This window comes from Rana temporaria, chromosome 3 (genome assembly GCF_905171775.1).
Source record: "Rana temporaria chromosome 3, aRanTem1.1, whole genome shotgun sequence".
NCBI lineage: Eukaryota > Metazoa > Chordata > Amphibia > Anura > Ranidae > Rana > Rana temporaria.
The window spans coordinates 465,838,066-465,857,159 of NC_053491.1; the positions used below are offsets into that span (position 1 = coordinate 465,838,066).

The following is a 19,094-nucleotide window of genomic DNA, read 5'->3' on the forward strand; positions in this document are numbered from 1 at the left end:
CCCATGTGTATTCACCACTTGTCTAAAATCCCAATCTTCCCTCCTTTATACCCCCAGGTCAGTGGGAAGGTGGCCAGGATCTTTGTCACCATGCATCGATCGGTAGCGGAGTACTCCCGCAAGATGAAACTAGAACTGAGGAGACATAACTACATCACCCCCACCAGTTACCTGGAGGTCGTGTCCCGGTACAAGAGGTAAGTCCATCCTTTCACCTCGCTCATTTCTGGACTTGCAGGAGACCTTTTGGCCCCTTTCACATGGTCAGACTGACCATTGAGTCACTCGGGCACTGCCCGAGGGCCCCATGCTACTAGGGGGCCCCATCAGGGTTGCCAGGCTCAGTGAAACCAGGGACAGTATGTAAAAATCTATGTTTTTTTTACATCTGTCCCTGATATGTCTGAAACCGACATGCTTCTGATGTGAAAATCCCGAGATTTTAGCTGCCCCGCCTCTGCACTGCCTCCTGGCATGGTGGACATCTGTAAGCCCAGGGGCCCCATAGTCTTCTGTTGCCCGGGGGCCCCATGAGTTGTCAGTCCGCCCCTGGATCCGCCTGTCAGTTTTGACTGCGGACCTGAATGGCCGCTCCATGCAATCCTATGGAGCGTCGGATGTCAGCGGAGACATGTCCGCTGACATCCGACCCGATCCGCCAAAATCAGATGTATGGTGATACGTCCCCATCTGTACATGGCGGATCGGATCGGGTGAGATCTGATGAAAACGGACACGCTGTCTTTTTCATCAGATCGCTCCATAGGAGACAGCGGAGCTGCACAAGCCCCTCCCCCCTCAGTGAGCAGAGAGGAGTTTGTCATCCGCCGGCTCAGCGGAGATCAGCAGACAGATCTCCCGCTGAGCCGGCGGGAGCTGGCAGACTCCGTAGTGACGGAGTCCGCCTCGTGTGGAAGAAGCCTTTCTCTTAGTAGAACCAAAAAGAAAATTTGCCCATGGGACTTTTATGAGTAGTGCCAAATGAAGTAGATAACAATATGTTAACCACTTCAGCCCTGGAAGGATTTACCCCCTTCCTGACCAGAGCAAAAATTTCCTTTAGTGACCCTTTAAATTAGTGTATTCTTAAAGGTGTATTCTCAAAGCTGTATTCTCTACGCGTTTCGTAGAGTAGCACCCACTTCCTCAGGAGACAGACAAGATTTGATTTGTGTATATCTGTGGGAAGACCGTGTCATAAGCAAAGTAATATGACAAATATAATATGCTTAATTTATAAGGCCACCCAAAATGGGGTGGTGGTAAGTCCTCTGATGTGCAGAAAGCTTACTCATACAGCAGTTGGAACACAAACATATAGATGCACAGTAAGCGCCATCAAAAGAGTAAGTATATCAGGGGTCCTAGCAATGAGACCTCCACAAGTAGGTTCTCTTGTCTTAGATTTTGTATTTCAGGTCACTCGTCTGTCATTTCTCAAAATAAAGAGTGTAGTTCACTGCACACTATGAGCGCCTCACAATGTGCATTAGAAGTTCCAGCAAATGCAGATAGAGCCCGCCTCATTTCCTGGCTGGAGGACATCCAGCTTCATCTAGCTCTTTCCTCTACAGTCTGACCGTCCCTGGCCCTCCCCTTTCATAAATTGGATTTCAGTTCTTTCGATCATGAGGCTCAACATTGCTAGGGTTGGTCTATATGCAAATACAGCTTACCTAGCAACACCCACTTCTCCAGGTTGACACTTACCCAACAATACATATGATATTTGCATAACTCCTTCCTAGAGCCAGCCCACTGCTTACATCAGAGCTGAGGACTCTTGACAGGAGTACTGGTGGGAGGGGCCAGCAGGGTGCTGTATATGAAAAAACGTGTGTAGGCGCTTCTACCATAACAGCTCCGCCCTCAGACCTCAAGCCTGCCGAGGTAAGGAAAGGGATGGTCGGCACTCAGGATAACATCCAAAAATTGATATTCCTTTATTGAAAAAACATGTACAATGCTGTAAAAACATCCTACGCGTTTCGTACATTAGTCCCTATCTATGACTAAGAACTATGTAAATGGGTGTGTAATGGTGCGCTTGTTCAAATAACATATATACATACATTAACACAAAAATCAATTGCAGAACTACAAATCCCATGAGGCATAGCAAGACTCTGACAGACACAAGCATGACATCCAGAGCCAGAGGCATGATGGGACTTGTAGTTTTGCAACAGCTGGAGGTCTGCTAATTGCATATCCCTGCAATAGATGATCAATATATATATATATATGCAAAATAAGTACCGTATATACACAATGATAGTCCAAGTGCTATACAATTATATTCAGTCCATATCATGATTACGATCAACCGTATCCAGTCAAAAAATATGTATAAGGTGAAAAAAAATATATAAGGTGCAACAAAATATAATAAATCCAGTGAAAAAATATTGTATCCGCCGCCACCAATAGATGAAATGCCCGCTCACCTCAGGAAATGGCCATAAGGCTAAACAGCTCTTTAATATCCCAAAAGATGTCTGCTGGGCTCCACACTAGAAATCTCCAAAGGATCAGCTGTAATGCAACCATGACTCTCGGTCCACAAGCACCATAGCGCAATATTGCCAGTAAATTTAATAAATGTAATAATATCTGCTTACATTAAAATTCAATGACATCCATGATAAAAGAGAAACTGATCGCCTACTCACACACTGTGGACATAGGAAGTGACGTCACAGGCTCCGCCCGATGCGTTGCGTCACTGGTCACGTGACTTTCTCAGTGATTAATGCCTCGAACACACAATCGGAAATTCCGATAGCAAAAGTCCGATGTGAGCTTTTGAACGGAAATTCCGACCGTGTGTATGCTCCATCGGACTTTGGCTGTCGGAATTTCCACCAACAAAAAAATGAGAGCTGGTTCTCAAATTTTCCGACGGAAAAGCTTCCTATTGGAAAATTCGATCGTCTGTAGCAATTCCGACGCGTAAAATTTCCGACGCATGCTCGGAAGCATTGAACTTAATTTTCTCGCCTCGTTGTAGTGTTGTACGTCACGGCGTTCTTGATGGACGTAAGTTCAGAGAACGTTTGTGTGACCGTGTGTATGCAAGCCAAGCTTGAGCGGAATTTCGTCGGAAAAACCAATCCGATGTGTACGCGGTATAAGAACTAACGTCCGAAACACGTAGGATGTTTTTACAGCGTTGCACATGTTTTTTTCAATAAATAAATATCACTTTTTGGATGTCATCTCGTGTGCCGATCATCCCTTTCCTTCTCCTTTTCCGGTCTCTCTCACTAGCCAAGATTTGCCTACATTGCATAGAGAAGACCCAGCAATGGCATCACTAAATCTAAAATAAGGTATTTTTAATGAAAACAGACAGTTTTTTTTTTTTTTTTTAAATGCCATTGATGAGGGAGGGCAAAATATAAGCAGATTAAACTGATCGGTTCAAGTTTTGGACCATACATCTGAATTATTCTTTAGGCACCTTATTATATGTGTCTCCTCTTTTCCACCCAAAGCCTCCTGAATGAGAAGCGGACGGAGTTGGGAGACAAGGCCACCAAGCTGCGTAACGGACTCTTCAAGATCGACGAGACCCGAGAGAAGGTGGAGAAGATGTCCGAACAGCTGGCCATCGCCAGGAGCAAAGTGGCCGAGTTCCAGAAGCAGTGCGAGGAGTACCTGGTCATCATTGTCCAGCAGAGGAGAGAGGCCGACGAGCAGCAGAAGGTCAGTCTGGACCCGACCAACAACATCGATTATTTTTTTTTATCTTTTCTTTTAAATTTCAGTTTTCCTTTAACAATTAAGTCCAACAATTCTCCACATCTCTCTATCAGACGGTCACAGCCCACAGCGAGAAGATCGGAGCGGAGGAGATAAAGTGTAAGGCTCTGGCAGACAATGCACAGAAAGATCTGGAGGAGGCACTTCCCGCTCTGGAGGAGGCCATGAAGGTGAGCTCCAAATTAGCTTCTTGAGGGTTGGCAAGGGTGTGTCCACCTAAAAGTGATATTTAGTTTATGGTTTGTATCTGGTGAGCTGACTAGTTCCTTAAAGGCCCCCAATGGCAAGGTCATCAAGCCATAGGGGTTGATTTACTAAAACTGGAGTGTGCAAAATCTGGTGCAGCCACAGGTATTGGCCAATGAAAGCCTGCTTTTCCTCCTCTCCCTCCCACAGGCAGGGCCGCTGATAAGCCAGTACAACTGGCCCTGTTGTAGTGGGCCCGGAGGCCCACAGGGCCCCATATGACAACTCACATTTATTTTATTTATTCTTTATAAAAAATATATATATATATTTTTAATATATTTTTATTTTATTTTTATTAAAGGGACATTTTTTTTTTTTTTTTAGAGGTCCAGAGGTCCCCAGGGGTCCGAAGGCCCCCGGATGGCAACCCCCCTTTTTTTATTTATTTTTTATAAAAAATATATATATATTTTTTCTAATATATATATATATTTTTTTATTAAAGGGCCACTTTTTTTTCTTAGGGGTACGGGGGTCCCCAGGGGCCCGGAGATCCCCAGGGCCCGGGATAAAAACACCCCTTTTTTTATAAAAAAATAAATACATTTTTATATATTTTTTTATTTCTTATATATATATATATATTTTATTATTATTATTATTAAAGAGCCCAGAGGTCCCCAGGGCCCCGGATGGCAAACCCCCCTTTTTTTTTTTATAAATGTTTTTTTTATTATTAAAGGGCCCAGAGGTCCCCAGGGCCCTGGATGGCAACCCCCCTTTTTTTTATAAATTCTTTTTTTTTATATTATTTTATTTCTTTTTTTTTTTCTTTTTATTCCTTTTTTGATATATATATATATATTAAAGGGCTCATGAGGTCTCCAGGGCCCCATGTGGCAAACCTCCCCTTTTTTTTTATAAATGTTTTTTTTATTATTAAAGGGCCCAGAGTTCCCCAGGGCCCTGGATGGCAACCCCCCCCCCCCATTTTTTTTTATAAATGTTTATTTATTTATTTTATATATTTTTTTTATTAATTTTTTTTATTAATTTTTTTTTATTTTAAATTTTTATTAATAATTTTGTAAAGGGCCCCCCTCCGCTTCTCAATTTCGCGGCAGCCCCCCCCTCCCGCTTCTCAATTTCAATTTCAGACGGCAGCACCCCCCCGGTTCTCTGCTCCAGGGGGCCCATGACTGAAGCTGTGTAAGGGGCCCCATAATTCCTGATGGCGGCCCTGCCCACAGGCATTCAGCAGCTGCAGGAGGAAAATGGAGGGGATTGGTTCCTCTACATGCCAAGCCCCCCCCCAGCACCCCTTCTATCCAGGTCACTTGTCTTCTGCTGCCCTCGGACCCCTGTGTGCTTCCCTGGTCCTCCCACATCCCCCTGCAGTGCTACCGGCCTTCCCTCTTCTGCCAGCTGGTGCAGAGTTGTGTCAGGATGGAAAGCGGAAAAGGGTCCGGTAAATATGTCATTGGATAGAGTCGGAACTGATCGATCTTGTGTCCATTCAAAACAGGAGCATAATAAACTGTGTTTACTATGCTTCAGTTTGTGAATGAATGGGAATTTCTGTACAGAGCTATTCCTGTCCATTCATTCTGTGCAGCTGAGGCTGCATAGGTGGAGATTAATCTCCTTTCTCTGTCTCAAAGAGGTCTCAAGAGGTCTGTTTAGATCCCTGATATCTCACCAATGTCCTCCAACAGGGCTCTTAAAAATAATAAAAAATACAATTGTAAAAAAAATAATAATAATTTAAATACAATGGTAAAAAAATTAAGGTTGCACTTGCATTCAGGCATTCCGACACCATGGGGGGGAGGGGGGGTCCCAAGACTGCAGAAATGGGGCCTGCTGCAGAACATGTGAAAGAGTCCCGCTGTGGGACAATAAGAAAAGGGCCCCATGATGGGAGTAAAGGTAGGGTGACCAGACATCCCCGGGTTTCCGGGGACAGTCCCCGGATTGAGGACCCTGTCCCCGGATTGCAGTGGCATTGAAAGAGCATCTGGTACTCTCGCCCGGGTGCAACATTTGGGGGGGGGGCGCAAAATCATTACTGTGCCCCCCCAAGTGTGCTGTGTTGCCCGACCCCTCCCTCCCTTGCCCAGTGACTTCTGTGGTCCAGCCTATCCCCTATGATCCCTCTGGTGCGGGTGGCCCATGTGTGTGTGAGAACAGCGGAGGGGCGGTGCAGAGCTTATGGCGGCTATTGGAGAAGCTCTTGGCAGGGCATACTGGGGATCGGCTGGGTGTCAGAAACAGCACCTGTTGCTGGGGAGCCCTGCTCCGATGGATTATCATGGAGGCCAGGAAAATCAATCGATCTACACTGTTCATATAGGGGGGGGGGTGAGTAGTGCAGGAATCAGGTAGGTCAGTGTAGTGGTCAGTAAAGGAATCAGGTAGATCAGTGTAGCAATCAGTTGGTTAGTGTAGGGATAAGGTAGGTCAGTGTAGTGGTTAGTAAAAGAATCAGGTAGATCAGTGTAGCAATCAGGTAGGGATAAGGTAGGTCAGTGTAGTGGTCAGGTAGGTTAATGTAGAGATAAGGTAGGTCAGTGTAGTGGTTAGTGTAGGGATCAGGTAGGTTAGTGCAGCGGTTAGGTAGGTCAGTGTAGGAATCAGGTTGGTCAGTACTACTGGAATAGTGGAAGGGACTCAGGAAGTGCTAAAAGTCGTGCCTTGTCCCGGGCGCTGACAACGCACGCTACACCACTGACTGCATGTATAATTTGGAAAATATGCATATAAAATAGTTTATAATTTGCCAATAAAAAAAAATATGTAGCTGGATTTCATTTTCAAAATCTGGTCACCTTAAAGCGGTGGTTCACCCTCCATAACAACATTTTAGCATAAAATTAGGCATAGTAGCGCGAGCCCCGTACTCACTGTGCAATCGTATATTGAAGATTCCGACTCCCCGCGGGGAATGGGCGTTCCTATCTAGAGGGAAGGTGATTGACGGCCGGCTCTGGCACGTCACGCTCCCCGAAGACAGCCGGAGTAGGTCTCGGCTCTTCACGGCGCTATAAGGCGCCTGCGCACAGACTATGCGCAGGCGCCGTGAAGAGCCAAGTCCTATTTCGGCTATTTCCGGAGAAGCGTGACGTGCCAGAGCCGGCCGTCAATCACCTTCCCTCTAGATAGGAACGCCCATTCCCCGCGGGGAGTCGGAATCTTCAATATACGATTGCACAGTGAGTACGGGGCTAAAAAAATCAATACAGGCATACCGTAGCTCGCGCTACTATGCCTAATTTTATGCTAGAGGAAAAAAAATGTATTTATTTATTTTTATAGGGTGAACCCCCGCTTTAAGTAAAGGGCCCTGTGATCAGTGGGATGGACCCCAGGCTCGAGAAAAAAAAAAAAAAGAGCCCCAGCAGGAGGTCCCTTCATGGATTCTTGCATCGGGGCCCTGAAGATTCTAGTTAGGCCTCTGATCTGCCCTTAGTTGCTAGTTGCATTAGGATTAACCACTTCCAAACCGCCGTACGTCTTTATACGGCCTAACTTTAAAGATTGATATCTCGGTAACGGCAGCAGCTGCTGCCACAACCGAGGTATCAAACGGTTCTGTTAACGATAACAGCGGTCTCCGCGGCGGATTCACCGCGAGATCGCCGTTATCGGCGGCGGGAGAGGCCCCCCCCCCCCTCCCGCCGCTCTCCCGCGCCCTCCGCCGCTTACCGGAGCCGTCGGTAGCGGCGGAGGAGATCGGGACCGTTCGGCAGCTGAGCGGGGACGAGACTGAAGGAAAAATCTCCTTCGCCCGTACCCATAGCTCTGCTGGGCGGAAGTGACGTCAAAACGTCAGTCCCGCCCAGCCTCTTAAAGAAACATTTTTTTTTTGTCATTTGAAAAAATTACAGTTTCAAATTTTTTATTTTTTTTTTGCATTTTAGTCTAAATATGAGATGTGAGGTCTTTTTGACCCCAGATCTCATATTTAAGAGGACCTGTCATGCTTTTTTCTATTACAAGGGATGTTTACATTCCTTGTAATAGGAATAAAAGTGATAATTTTTTTTTTTCCAGTGTAAAAAATAATAAAATAAATAAAAATAAATAAGAAAAAAAAAAAATGTTTAAAGCGCCCCGTCCCGACGAGCTCGTGCGCAGAAGCGAACGCATACGCGAGTAGCGCCCGCATATGAAAACGGTGTTCAAACGACACAAGTGAGGTATCGCCGCGATCGTTAGAGCGAGAGCAATAATTATAGCCCTAGACCTCCTCTGTAACTCAAAAATGCAACCTGTAGAATTTTTTAAACGTCGCCTATCGAGATTTTTAAGGGTAAAAGTTTGACGCCATGCCACGAGCGGGCGCAATTTGTAAGCGTGACATGTTGGGTACCATTTTACTCGGCGTAACATTATCTTTCACAATATATAAAAAAATTGGGCCAAATTTATTGCTGTCTTATTTTTTAATTAAAAAAAGTGATTTTTTTTCCAAAAAAAGTGCGCTTGTAGGACCGCTGCGCAAATATGGTGTGACAAAAAGTATTGCAATGATCGCCATTTTATTCTCTAGGGTGTTAGAAAAAATAAATATATAATGTTTGTGGGTTTTAAGTAATTTTCTAGCAAAAAAAACTGTTTTAGTCTTGTAAACACCAAATCTGAAAAACACCCAAAGTAGAGAAGTGGTTAAAAATAGTGTTGATTGAGAGAGTGACCTCCCGCTTTAACCACAGTTCCATCCAGTGTCTACTCTTGCCCTGATTGATCAGAAGACACATAATCCATAGATCCCTGTAGTATTAGACTGCAAAGTATTCTGAGAAAGACTAAAAAAAAATCAGAAAATGATGAGAAGAGAGTAGACATTCTAGGTCGTGGAGAAAGCCACAACCGTCCAACCACAATTCCTGTATCTTCTCTTGCCCCGGTTAACCATGCTCCATAAAATTCAGACATCTTGCAGAGCCTTCACTAATGGGCTATTAGAATAATGCCGTTATTGAAATTTTTCCTTTAGAAAGTTGCAATTGCAATCTCTCCTTTTCATTCCCGCTAGGCCCTGGATTCGTTGAACAAGAGGGACTTGACAGAAATAAGAGCCTACGGACGGCCACCAGCTTTGGTGGAGACTGTCATGCAGGCCGTAATGACGCTGAGAGGAAACGAACCTACCTGGGCCGAGGCCAAGCGGCAACTAGGTAAGGCTGGAATAGGGCAGACTGGCTGGCAGAGACCCAAGAGATGTTTTTTTGGGTGGAGCACCGGGCACCAGGTCCGAGGTTTCAGTGCCAGTATAAAAGTAGTACGTCTCCGGGAGACTTCATCATGTGGAAGTCTGTACTGTGTTACTGTGTTTTCATCAGTTCATGTGTAGAATGTAAGAACGATCATCAATGTGTAGAATGTAAGAACGAAGAAAGATCATCAATGTGTAGAATGTATGAACGAAGAACGAACATCAATGTGTAGAATGTAAGAACGAAGAAAGATCATCAATGTGTAGAATGTATGAACGAAGAACGAACATCAATGTGTAGAATGTAAGAACGAAGAAAGATCATCAATGTGTAGAATGTATGAACGAACATCAATGTGTAGAATGTAAGAACGATCATCAATGTGTAGAATGTAAAAACGAAGAACGAACATCAATGTGTAGAATGTAAGAACGATCATCAATGTGTAGAATGTAAGAACGAAGAAAGATCATCAATGTGTAGAATGTATGAACGAACATCAATGTGTAGAATGTAAGAACGAAGAACGAACATCAATGTGTAGAATGTAAGAACGATCATCAATGTGTAGAATGTAAGAACGAAGAACGATCATCAATGTGTAGAATGTAAGAACGAAGGACGAACATCAATGTGTAGAATGTAAGAACGAAGAAAGATCACCAATGTGTAGAATGTAAGAACGAAGAACGAAAATCAATGTGTAGAATGTAAGAACGAAGAAAGATCACCAATGTGTAGAATGTAAGAACGAACATCAATGTGTAGAATGTAAGAACGAAGAACGAACATCAATGTGTAGAATGTAAGAACGAAGAAAGATCATCAATGTGTAGAGTGTAAGAACGAAGAAAGATCATCAATGTGTAGAATGTATGAGCGAAGAACGAACATCAATGTGTAGAATGTAAGAACGAAGAACGAAAATCAATGTGTAGAATGTAAGAACGAAGAAAGATCACCAATGTGTAGAATGTAAGAACGAACATCAATGTGTAGAATGTAAGAACGAAGAAAGATCACCAATGTGTAGAATGTAAGAACGAACATCAATGTGTAGAATGTAAGAACGAAGAACGAACATCAATGTGTAGAATGTAAGAACGAAGAAAGATCATCAATGTGTAGAGTGTAAGAACGAAGAAAGATCATCAATGTGTAGAATGTATGAGCGAAGAACGAACATCAATGTGTAGAATGTAAGAACGAAGAACGAAAATCAATGTGTAGAATGTAAGAACGAAGAAAGATCACCAATGTGTAGAATGTAAGAACGAACATCAATGTGTAGAATGTAAGAACGAAGAACGAACATCAATGTGTAGAATGTAAGAACGAAGAAAGATCATCAATGTGTAGAGTGTAAGAACGAAGAAAGATCATCAATGTGTAGAATGTATGAGCGAAGAACGAACATCAATGTGTAGAATGTAAGAACGAAGAACGAACATCAATGTGTAGAATGTATGAGCGAAGAACGAACATCAATGTGTACAGTAGAATGTAAGAACGAAGAACGAACATCAATGTGTAGAATGTAAGAACCAAGAACGAACATCAATGTGTAGAATGTAAGAACCAAGAACGATCATCAATGTGTAGAATGTAAGAACGAAAAAAGATCATCAATGTGTAGAATGTAAGAACGATCATCAATGTGTAGAATGTAAGAACGAAGAACGATCATCAATGTGTAGAATGTAAGAACGATCATCAATGTGTAGAAGGTAAGAACGAAAAAAGATCATCAATGTGTAGAATGTAAGAACGATCATCAATGTGTAGAATGTAAGAACGATCATCAATGTGTAGAATGTAAGAACGAAGAAAGATCAATGTGTAGAATGTAAGAACGAACATCAATGTGTAGAATGTAAGAACGAAGAACGATCATCAATGTGTAGAATGTAAGAACGAAGAACGATCATCAATGTGTAGAATGTAAGAACGAACATCAATGTGTAGAATGTAAGAACCAAGAACAAACATCAATAGGACTACACTGTGACCTATGGTTAGACTTGGAGCGCCTCTCGAAGCATAGAGAGAGCTTAATCCCTCTTGTCTTCTGATAGGGGTGCCAGCATCCCCCAGTGATAAATCCGTTGTCTATAACGAAAGCCACACTCCCAGCCTGACCAAAGTGTGAATGTTAATGTGGAACAGCCTTCAGATAGCTCTCCTTCACAGTCCCTGACCCTCCCCATACACCCCACTGACGCATTTCGCCCTGGCAACCGGACCTTAGTCATGGATCTCTATGACTAAGCCCTGGTAGATGGAGTGAAATTTGTCAGGGGGAGTGGCCTGCGAAGGAAAGTTGTCTGAAGGCAGTTTTGCATTTACACTCAGGAATAGAATAGAATCCATCCGCAGATAAATCCCAGCAAATGGGTTTCAGCGGATAGATCCTATGGTGTGTACACGCCAGCGGATCTTTTTCCGCGGATATATCTCCCCTGGGATGGATTCCAGCAGATCGGATATTTGCTGACATGCAGAACATATCCATCTGCTGGAGTCCATCCCAACAGATGGATCCGCTGGTCTGTACAGACTCACCGGATCCATCCGTCCGAAGGGATCCCCCGCATGCGTCGTAATGATTCGACGCATGCGTGGAATTCCTTATATGACAGCGTCGCGCACGTCGCCGCGTCATAATCGCGGCGACGGCGCGACACGTCATCGCCAGAGGATTTCGGCGCGGATTTCAATGCGATGGTGAGTACACTCCATCGCAGAGAAATCTGCTGAAATCCTCGAGAGGATTTATCCGCGGAAACGGTCCGCTGGACCGTATCCGCGGATAAATCCTCCCGTGTGTATGGGGCCTCACACTTGGGTAGGGCCAGGAGTGTGACTTTTTTTATATACAATAGATAGTACTACAGTAGAGAAAGATTTAACAGAGTTCTAGGCCTGGATTCACGTAACACTTACGCCAACGTATCTCGAGATACGCCGCGTAAGTGTCAGTGTGCGCCGTCGTATCTATGCGCCTTACCCATAGAACTAGATACGCCTGGCCGCAAGGGGCGCTTCCATTGATTTACGCGTCGAATATGTAAATGACTGAGATACGCCGATTCACGAACGTACTTGCGCCTGTCGTAGGAATATACGCCGTTTACGTAAGGCGTACGTCCGGCGTAAAGTTATTCCACATATAGGAGGCGCATCCCATGCAAAGGTATGGACCACAGGACAGCCGCCGTATTTTACGTCGTTTACGTAGTACTACGTGAATAGGGCTGGGCGTAGGTTACGTTCAGTGATTCGACGTATCTTAGGCTTTCGTTCCGACGTGATTCTGAGCATGCGCACTGGGAAGCGTCCACGCTTGCATGGGGTCACGGTTCATTTAAATGGATCACGCTCACCGTCCACCTACTTTGAATTAGGCGGGCTTACGCCGAATAATTTACGTTACGCTGGCACAACGTAGGGAGCAAGTGCTTTGTGAATACTCTGCTTGCCTCTCTGTGTTACGTCGGCGTAGCGCATATGAGATGCGCTACGCCGGCAGAAAGATGCACCGATCTACGTGAATCCAGGCCCTAGTATCTATCTATCTATCTTGGAATTGTAATCCTGTCCAGCAAGTCCTTTCGTCTGAATTGCATACAGACGATCGGAATTTCAGACCGTCGGAAAATTTAAGAACCAGCTCTCAAATTTTTTGAGGAAATTCCGACAGAAAAAGTCAGATGGAGCCTACACACAGTCGGAATTTCTGACCAAAAGCTCACATCGAACTTTTCTTGTCGGGATTTCCGATCGTGTGTACGCGGCGTTAGAAAAAATACACGACCTTTGGTTCAACTTTGACAGATGTTTCTGACTTTTGTGCAACAAATGTTTTATTAATGGACCCATAGTTGTCTATGGTAGTACAATTAGATTGTAAGCTCTGGGGCAAAGGCAGAGAGGTGGAGATTTTGGGAAGGGGAATAATCTAGATCAGGGGTGGCAAACACAAGGCCCGCGGGCCGAATGCAGCGGCCCCCATCAGCAGGGGGATCGCTCTCATGGACGTGATTAGTGGTGCAACGGATTGTCACCGATCCGTGATCCGAACGCGTCACCCCGTTCGGATCGGCACACCACGCGATTCGCGGAGTGCCCTGCAGCCTCGGCCATAGGAAAGTCCCTGGCTTCGGCCTAGCTCCGGAGCGGCGGCCATCTTGGTACACCTGGCGGCAGCTGTCTCGTCAGGAAGTAACGTTTCGCCGCCATCTTGCTCCACAGCGGCGGCCATCTTGGTACACCTGGCGGCAGCTGTCTCGTCAGGAAGTAACGTTTCGCCGCCGCCATCTTGCTAGTAGAGACAGTCGGCTTGCCTAGTAACCAGTGCACAGCATGACACTCTGCACCGCCTCAGCTCGCTGATTACAGACCCGGGACCACAACCGCAGACATGAGGAGAAAGTATCTGAGATCTGCACCTGCAGGTAGGAGAGACACCATCACCCGGGGAGCATGGCTGTCTGTACTGAGCCGAGGAGGGGGACACCTGTGACACCAGAGAGGAGAGGCGGGGGACCAGTGTCACTGGTGTCCCCCTTCTCTCCTCTCTGGTGTCACTGGGGTCCCTCTCGTCACTGGGGTCCCCCTCCTCTCCTCTCTGGTGTCACTGGGGTCCCCCTCCTCTCCTCTCTGGTGTCAATGAGGAGAGGAGGGGGACCCCAGTGACACCAGAGAGGAGAGGAGCGTGACACCAGAGAGGAGAGGAGCATGACACCAGAGAGGAGGGGGACCCCAGTGACACCAGAGAGGAGAGTAGGGGGACCCCAGTGACACCAGAGAGGAGAGGAGGGGGGGACACCAGAGATGAGGGGGGGGACCAGTAACACCATAGAGGAGGGGGGGGACACCAGTGACACCAGAGAGGAGGGGGGAGACACTGGTGACACCAGAGAGGAGGAGGCAGTGCACTTCTGAACCCTGTGCTCCCTACGCAGTGCACTCCTGAACCCTGCGCTCCCTACGCAGCGCACTCCTGAACCCTGCGCTCCCTATGCAGCGCAAGAAAACTGGAGATACAACCGGCCCTTTGAGGGCAACCAAACTGCTGATGCGGCCCCCGATGAATTTGAGTTTGACACCCCTGATCTAGATGATGTTCTCTGTACGGTGCTGAAGAACACTAAACAATATCTAAATAAAAACAAAATGAGTTTGTAATGTTCCATGTCTGAACCCGTGTACGTGGACCTTCCACAGTGTCTGATTTTTGTGGCTGTTTCTTTTTCCAGGTGAGCCCAACTTCATCAAACAGCTCATCAACTTTGACAAGGACAACATCTCCGAGCGGGTCCTGAAAAAGATTGGCCAGTACTGCGTCCTGCCAGACTTCCAGCCAGACATTGTTGGCAGGGTGTCTCTGGCGGCCCGCTCGCTGTGTATGTGGGTTTGTGCCATGGAGGTGAGTAAGTCAATGGGATTGGCATGGGTGAGGCCATGTTTGCCGGTGTTGATAGATGATTGTGGTCTTTGGGGATGATCTGTCTTTCTGAGTCTCCATCCCTCAGTTACATATTTTCTTTCTTGGCAGATGTACGGTCGGATATTCCGTGTGGTAGAACCCAAACGGGCCCGCATGAACGCAGCCATGGCGCAGCTGGCGGAGAAGCAGGCATCACTGGCTGAGGCTCAGAATAAACTCAGAGAGGTAACAGGGGCTGTAATACCCACATTGTATTGGTAGAAATCACATTTAAGGCATGCTAAACCCTCCTACCTGCACCTTGTGCCTTGGTCGTGTAGTTTCATGGTGTCAGTTGTTGTTCTGTACGCATTAAAAAACATTCCGCTTCAACGTGTGTTTTTATGTGTTTTCAATGTTTCTGTGATGCTTTTTTAAAGCTTTAATTAAGCTTGGAGAATGTCCTGTGTTTGTTGAGTTTCTATTTGTTTTAAAAAGGCCCAGCGAAACCCTGGTTGAGTAGTACCCCCACTCAGCAGATCCTGAACTCATTAGTACCCTTGTTCAGCAGATCCCCAGCTTATTAGTACCCTTGTTCAGCAGATCATCTGCTCAGTAGTAACCCCCAGCTCTGCTGATCCTTCACTCAGTAGTAACCCCCAGCTCTGCTGATCCTCTGGTTTGCTGATCCTCCTCTCTCTCCGGTCCCCACCCACCTCCCGCTATATTGCTCCCACACTGCCCACCATGTGTGACATATGCTAGTTTTCCTTGCTCCAGTTTCCCAGCTCTGCTGATCCTCTGCCGCTCAGTCGTTCTCTCTCTGGTCACCTTACACCATAGCGTTCCCATTATTGTACACCACATGTGCCATCTGCTAGATGCTCTGCTGCATTACAGACCCTGCTCATCTTCCGGCTGCTCCACACTACACACCAGGTTTGACATTTGCACCAGACACTCCCAGAATATATACACATGAACCAGAAGTGACTGCTGATGATGTCTTTCCGATTCGCTTGTTGGTTTTCCAGTGCATCCTGGGATAACTATTACCTCCAAAACAAAGAAAAGCTAACTCTGAGTAAAAGCCTCTCAAAAGTTGCAGGTTCTGTTAGCGAGTTTTGTCATAGACTTCCATGGAGGCTTTGGAGATACATTGAAGAAAGTGACATGGAGTATAATTTTTGAAGCAAAACAAACACAACGTGTGAATAGGACTGTAAGGTAACCATTTTATTTAGTGACAGGAGCTTTGATTGGCATTCAGAGTGCTTTAAAAAAGTGTAAAATCCCACATTTTAAAGCAAATATAAATGAGTCCTTAACCACTTGACCACTGGGCACGTAAACCCCCTTAATAACCAGACCAATTTTCAGCTTTCGGTGCTCTCACAATTTGAATGACAATTACTCAGTCATACAACATTGTACCCAAATGAAATTTTCATCCTTTTTTTCACACAAATAGAGCTTTCTTTTGGTGGTATTTAATCACCGTTGGGTTTTTTATTTTTTGCGCTATATGAGAAAAAAGACTGAAAATTCTGTAAAAAAAAATAACTTTTCTTTGTTTCTGTTATAAAATTTGGCAAATTTTGTATTTTTTCTTCATTCTTTTGCATAAATGTGAAAGATGAAGTTACGCAGAGTAAATAGATACCCAACATGTCACCCTTCAAAATTGTATTGTGGGGTATTGCGGAGTTTTGCGGGGTATTGCGGAGTATTGTGGGGTATTGTGGGGTATTGCGGGGTATTGCGGGGTATTGCGGGGCATTGCGGAGTATTGCGGGGCATTGCGGAGTATTGCGGGGCATTGCGGAGTATTGCGGGGTATTGCGGAGTATTGCGGGGCATTGCAGAGTATTTTGGGGTATTGCAGAGTATGGGGGCATTGCTGAGTATGGGGGCATTGCAGAGTATTGCACAGGGAGGGATGGATGGCTGGATCTGTGACTGCATGTGTCACAGATCCAGCCCGCAGCAGCAGCAGCAGCTGCTGCTGCTTCCGCTCTCTCCCCTCTCCTCTCTCACACTGTACCGTTCGGTACAGAGAGGAGAGGGAGGAACCGGCGTCATCACATGACGCCGGTTTGTTTACTAGTGATCGCTCCGTCATTGGACGGAGCGATCACGTGGTAAACCGCCGCTATCAGCGGCGATTTACCGTGATCAGCCGGGTCCGGAGGACCCGGCGGTCACGGAGACTCCCGTGTGCGCGCCCCACAGGGCGCGCGGGAGCGCGATTTTGGGAGGACGTACATTGACGCCCTCCCAGAGTTAAGAAACCGCCTTGTAGACGTATTTCGTCTATAGGGCGGTTGTTAAGTGGTTAAAGCGATTGTAACCCTAAAAAGCATAGTGCTTGTGCAGTGTTATTTGTCCCTTTCTGTGCTGTAAAATACCTGGTTGATCCTGCCTGTTCCTGTGTCCCCCTATGTGAACTGAACACTTTAATCATGGCTGCTGATCCATGATACCGCGGTCAGTTTACGTGCCTCCATCATCCTGCCGTGTTAGAGTCTCTCCTCTCTCCCCCTCCCTGCCCCTCCCCTCCTGCAGCTATTCCATGTGTTTGTAAAGTTAGTGATGACAATTACTGGCAGCCCCTCTGTAATTGCAAGATATACTGTGCAGTGGCTTTGTTTATTTAAAATTTTGCAGCTAAATACTTTATTTCACATTGCCACTGTGCGGTCACGTGACCTCTCGGCTGACATCAAAGGGAAATCTCAGCCCCTCCTGCTGTAGTCCTCAGATTGGGGAAGGATAATGTCAGAATGTCACAGCGTGGGAGCAAAATCTTGTTATTACAGAGGGGGCTGCCAGGAATTGTCATCACTAAATTAACAACCACTGTACTCTTCAAATTCCAGTGCTAGCAGTTGTAGTTTGTGGTAAAACATAAAGCATGCGACATGGCACTGCCCAGATTATAGCATGACCTCTGTAGTCTAAGAACTGACAATTGCTGTGAAGAACCTATTGGGTAGATTCAGGTACGGGCGCGCTCTTTTGCGGCGGCGTAGCCTAGCGTGTTTACACTACGCCGCCTTAAGTAAGAGAGGCAAGTACATGATTCTCAAAGCACTTACCTCCTTACTTATGGCGGCGTAGTGTAAATACGGCGGGTGTAAGGGCGCCTAATTCAAATGGGTTGGGGGGGGCGTGTTTAATGGTAATGAGACTTGACCTCAAGTTTTTGAAGTTTTTTTTACACTGCGCATGCGCCTACATTTCCCAGGGCGCATTGCGGCTAAGTACGCCGTACGGGCCTATTGATTTCGACGTGGACGTAAACGACGTAACTCCCGATTCGCGGACAACTTACGCAAACAACGTAAAAAATTCGAACCTCGCGGCGGGAAAGGCGGCCATACTTTAACATTGTTATTCCACCTCATAGGTGGAATAACTTTAGGCCGCCTAAGGCCTTACGGAAACGGCGTAAAGCGACTGCGGCGGCCGGGCGTACGTTCGTGAATCGACGTAGAAACTAATTTACATATTCTACGCCGGCCTCAATGGAAGCGCCACCTAGTGGCCATCCGAAAAATTGCAATCTAAGATAGGACGGCACAAGCCGTCGTATCTTAGATATGTTTAAGCGTATCTCTGTTTGAGCATACGTTTAAACATACGGCGGCGTAGATTCTGAGTTAGGCCGGCTTATCTACTGATAAGCCGGCCTAACTCTTACTGAATCTACCTATATATGTCCCACAATCCTTGGTCTCCCAGTCCAGTGATTTGCAGGGGAGAGCCACACTGTAATTAGATCTGACACAGACACAAGCAGGCAGAGCATTCACAGACATACAAGAGAGCTCTTGTGCAGTTTGGAAAGGGGATGGTAAGGCATGCATTGGATGCAATATGTGATGTTTTATAACTTGTGTTCTTTCATACGTATCAAAAATGGAACAATTGACAGTAAAAGGGTTAATGCTTGGTTTCTCTTCTTGGCAGGTTGGCGAGCACCTGGAGCAGCTGAAAATGCAGTACGAAGAGAAGTTGGCCCAGAAGGAAGCGCTAAGGGAGGAGGCAGAATTGATGGAGGTGAAGCTGCAGAGAGCGGGCACCCTGGTGACGGGACTGGCAGGAGAAAAATCTCGCTGGGAGGAAACGGTTAAAGTGAGTTTCATGCTTTCATGTTCTGGGGGTCTCCAGCCATGCTGAAAAACTGCTGGTGGCTGAAATCTTACCATATCTTTATCACAATCACCAGTGGCGGCTGGTGCTCAAAATTTTTGGGGGTCGCAAACGGAAAAAAAAATTACAGCCTCACTGTGCCCATCAAATGCAGCCACTGTGCCATCAATTGTCACCACTGTGCCATGCCATCAAACGCAGCCACTGTACCATCAATTGTCACCACAATTCCATGCCATCAAACACAGCCACTGTGCCATCAATTCGCACCAATGTTCCATGCCATCAAATACAGTCACTATGCCATGCCATCAAACGCAGCCACTGTGCCATCAATT

The 19,094-nt window shown here is 46.0% G+C and overlaps 1 protein-coding gene across 1 annotated transcript in view; it reads left to right on the top strand.

The window, feature by feature from the left end:
* The window catches only part of DNAH2 (dynein axonemal heavy chain 2), a 402,999-nt gene that overhangs the window by 299,089 nt on the left and 84,816 nt on the right, over positions 1-19,094 (top strand). The window contains exons 59-65 of the mRNA XM_040346833.1: positions 58-197; positions 3,498-3,708; positions 3,819-3,935; positions 8,993-9,134; positions 14,432-14,601; positions 14,731-14,847; positions 18,574-18,738. Coding sequence (XP_040202767.1) covers positions 58-197; positions 3,498-3,708; positions 3,819-3,935; positions 8,993-9,134; positions 14,432-14,601; positions 14,731-14,847; positions 18,574-18,738 — 1,062 coding nt within the window. The remainder of the gene's footprint in view (positions 1-57; positions 198-3,497; positions 3,709-3,818; positions 3,936-8,992; positions 9,135-14,431; positions 14,602-14,730; positions 14,848-18,573; positions 18,739-19,094) is intronic.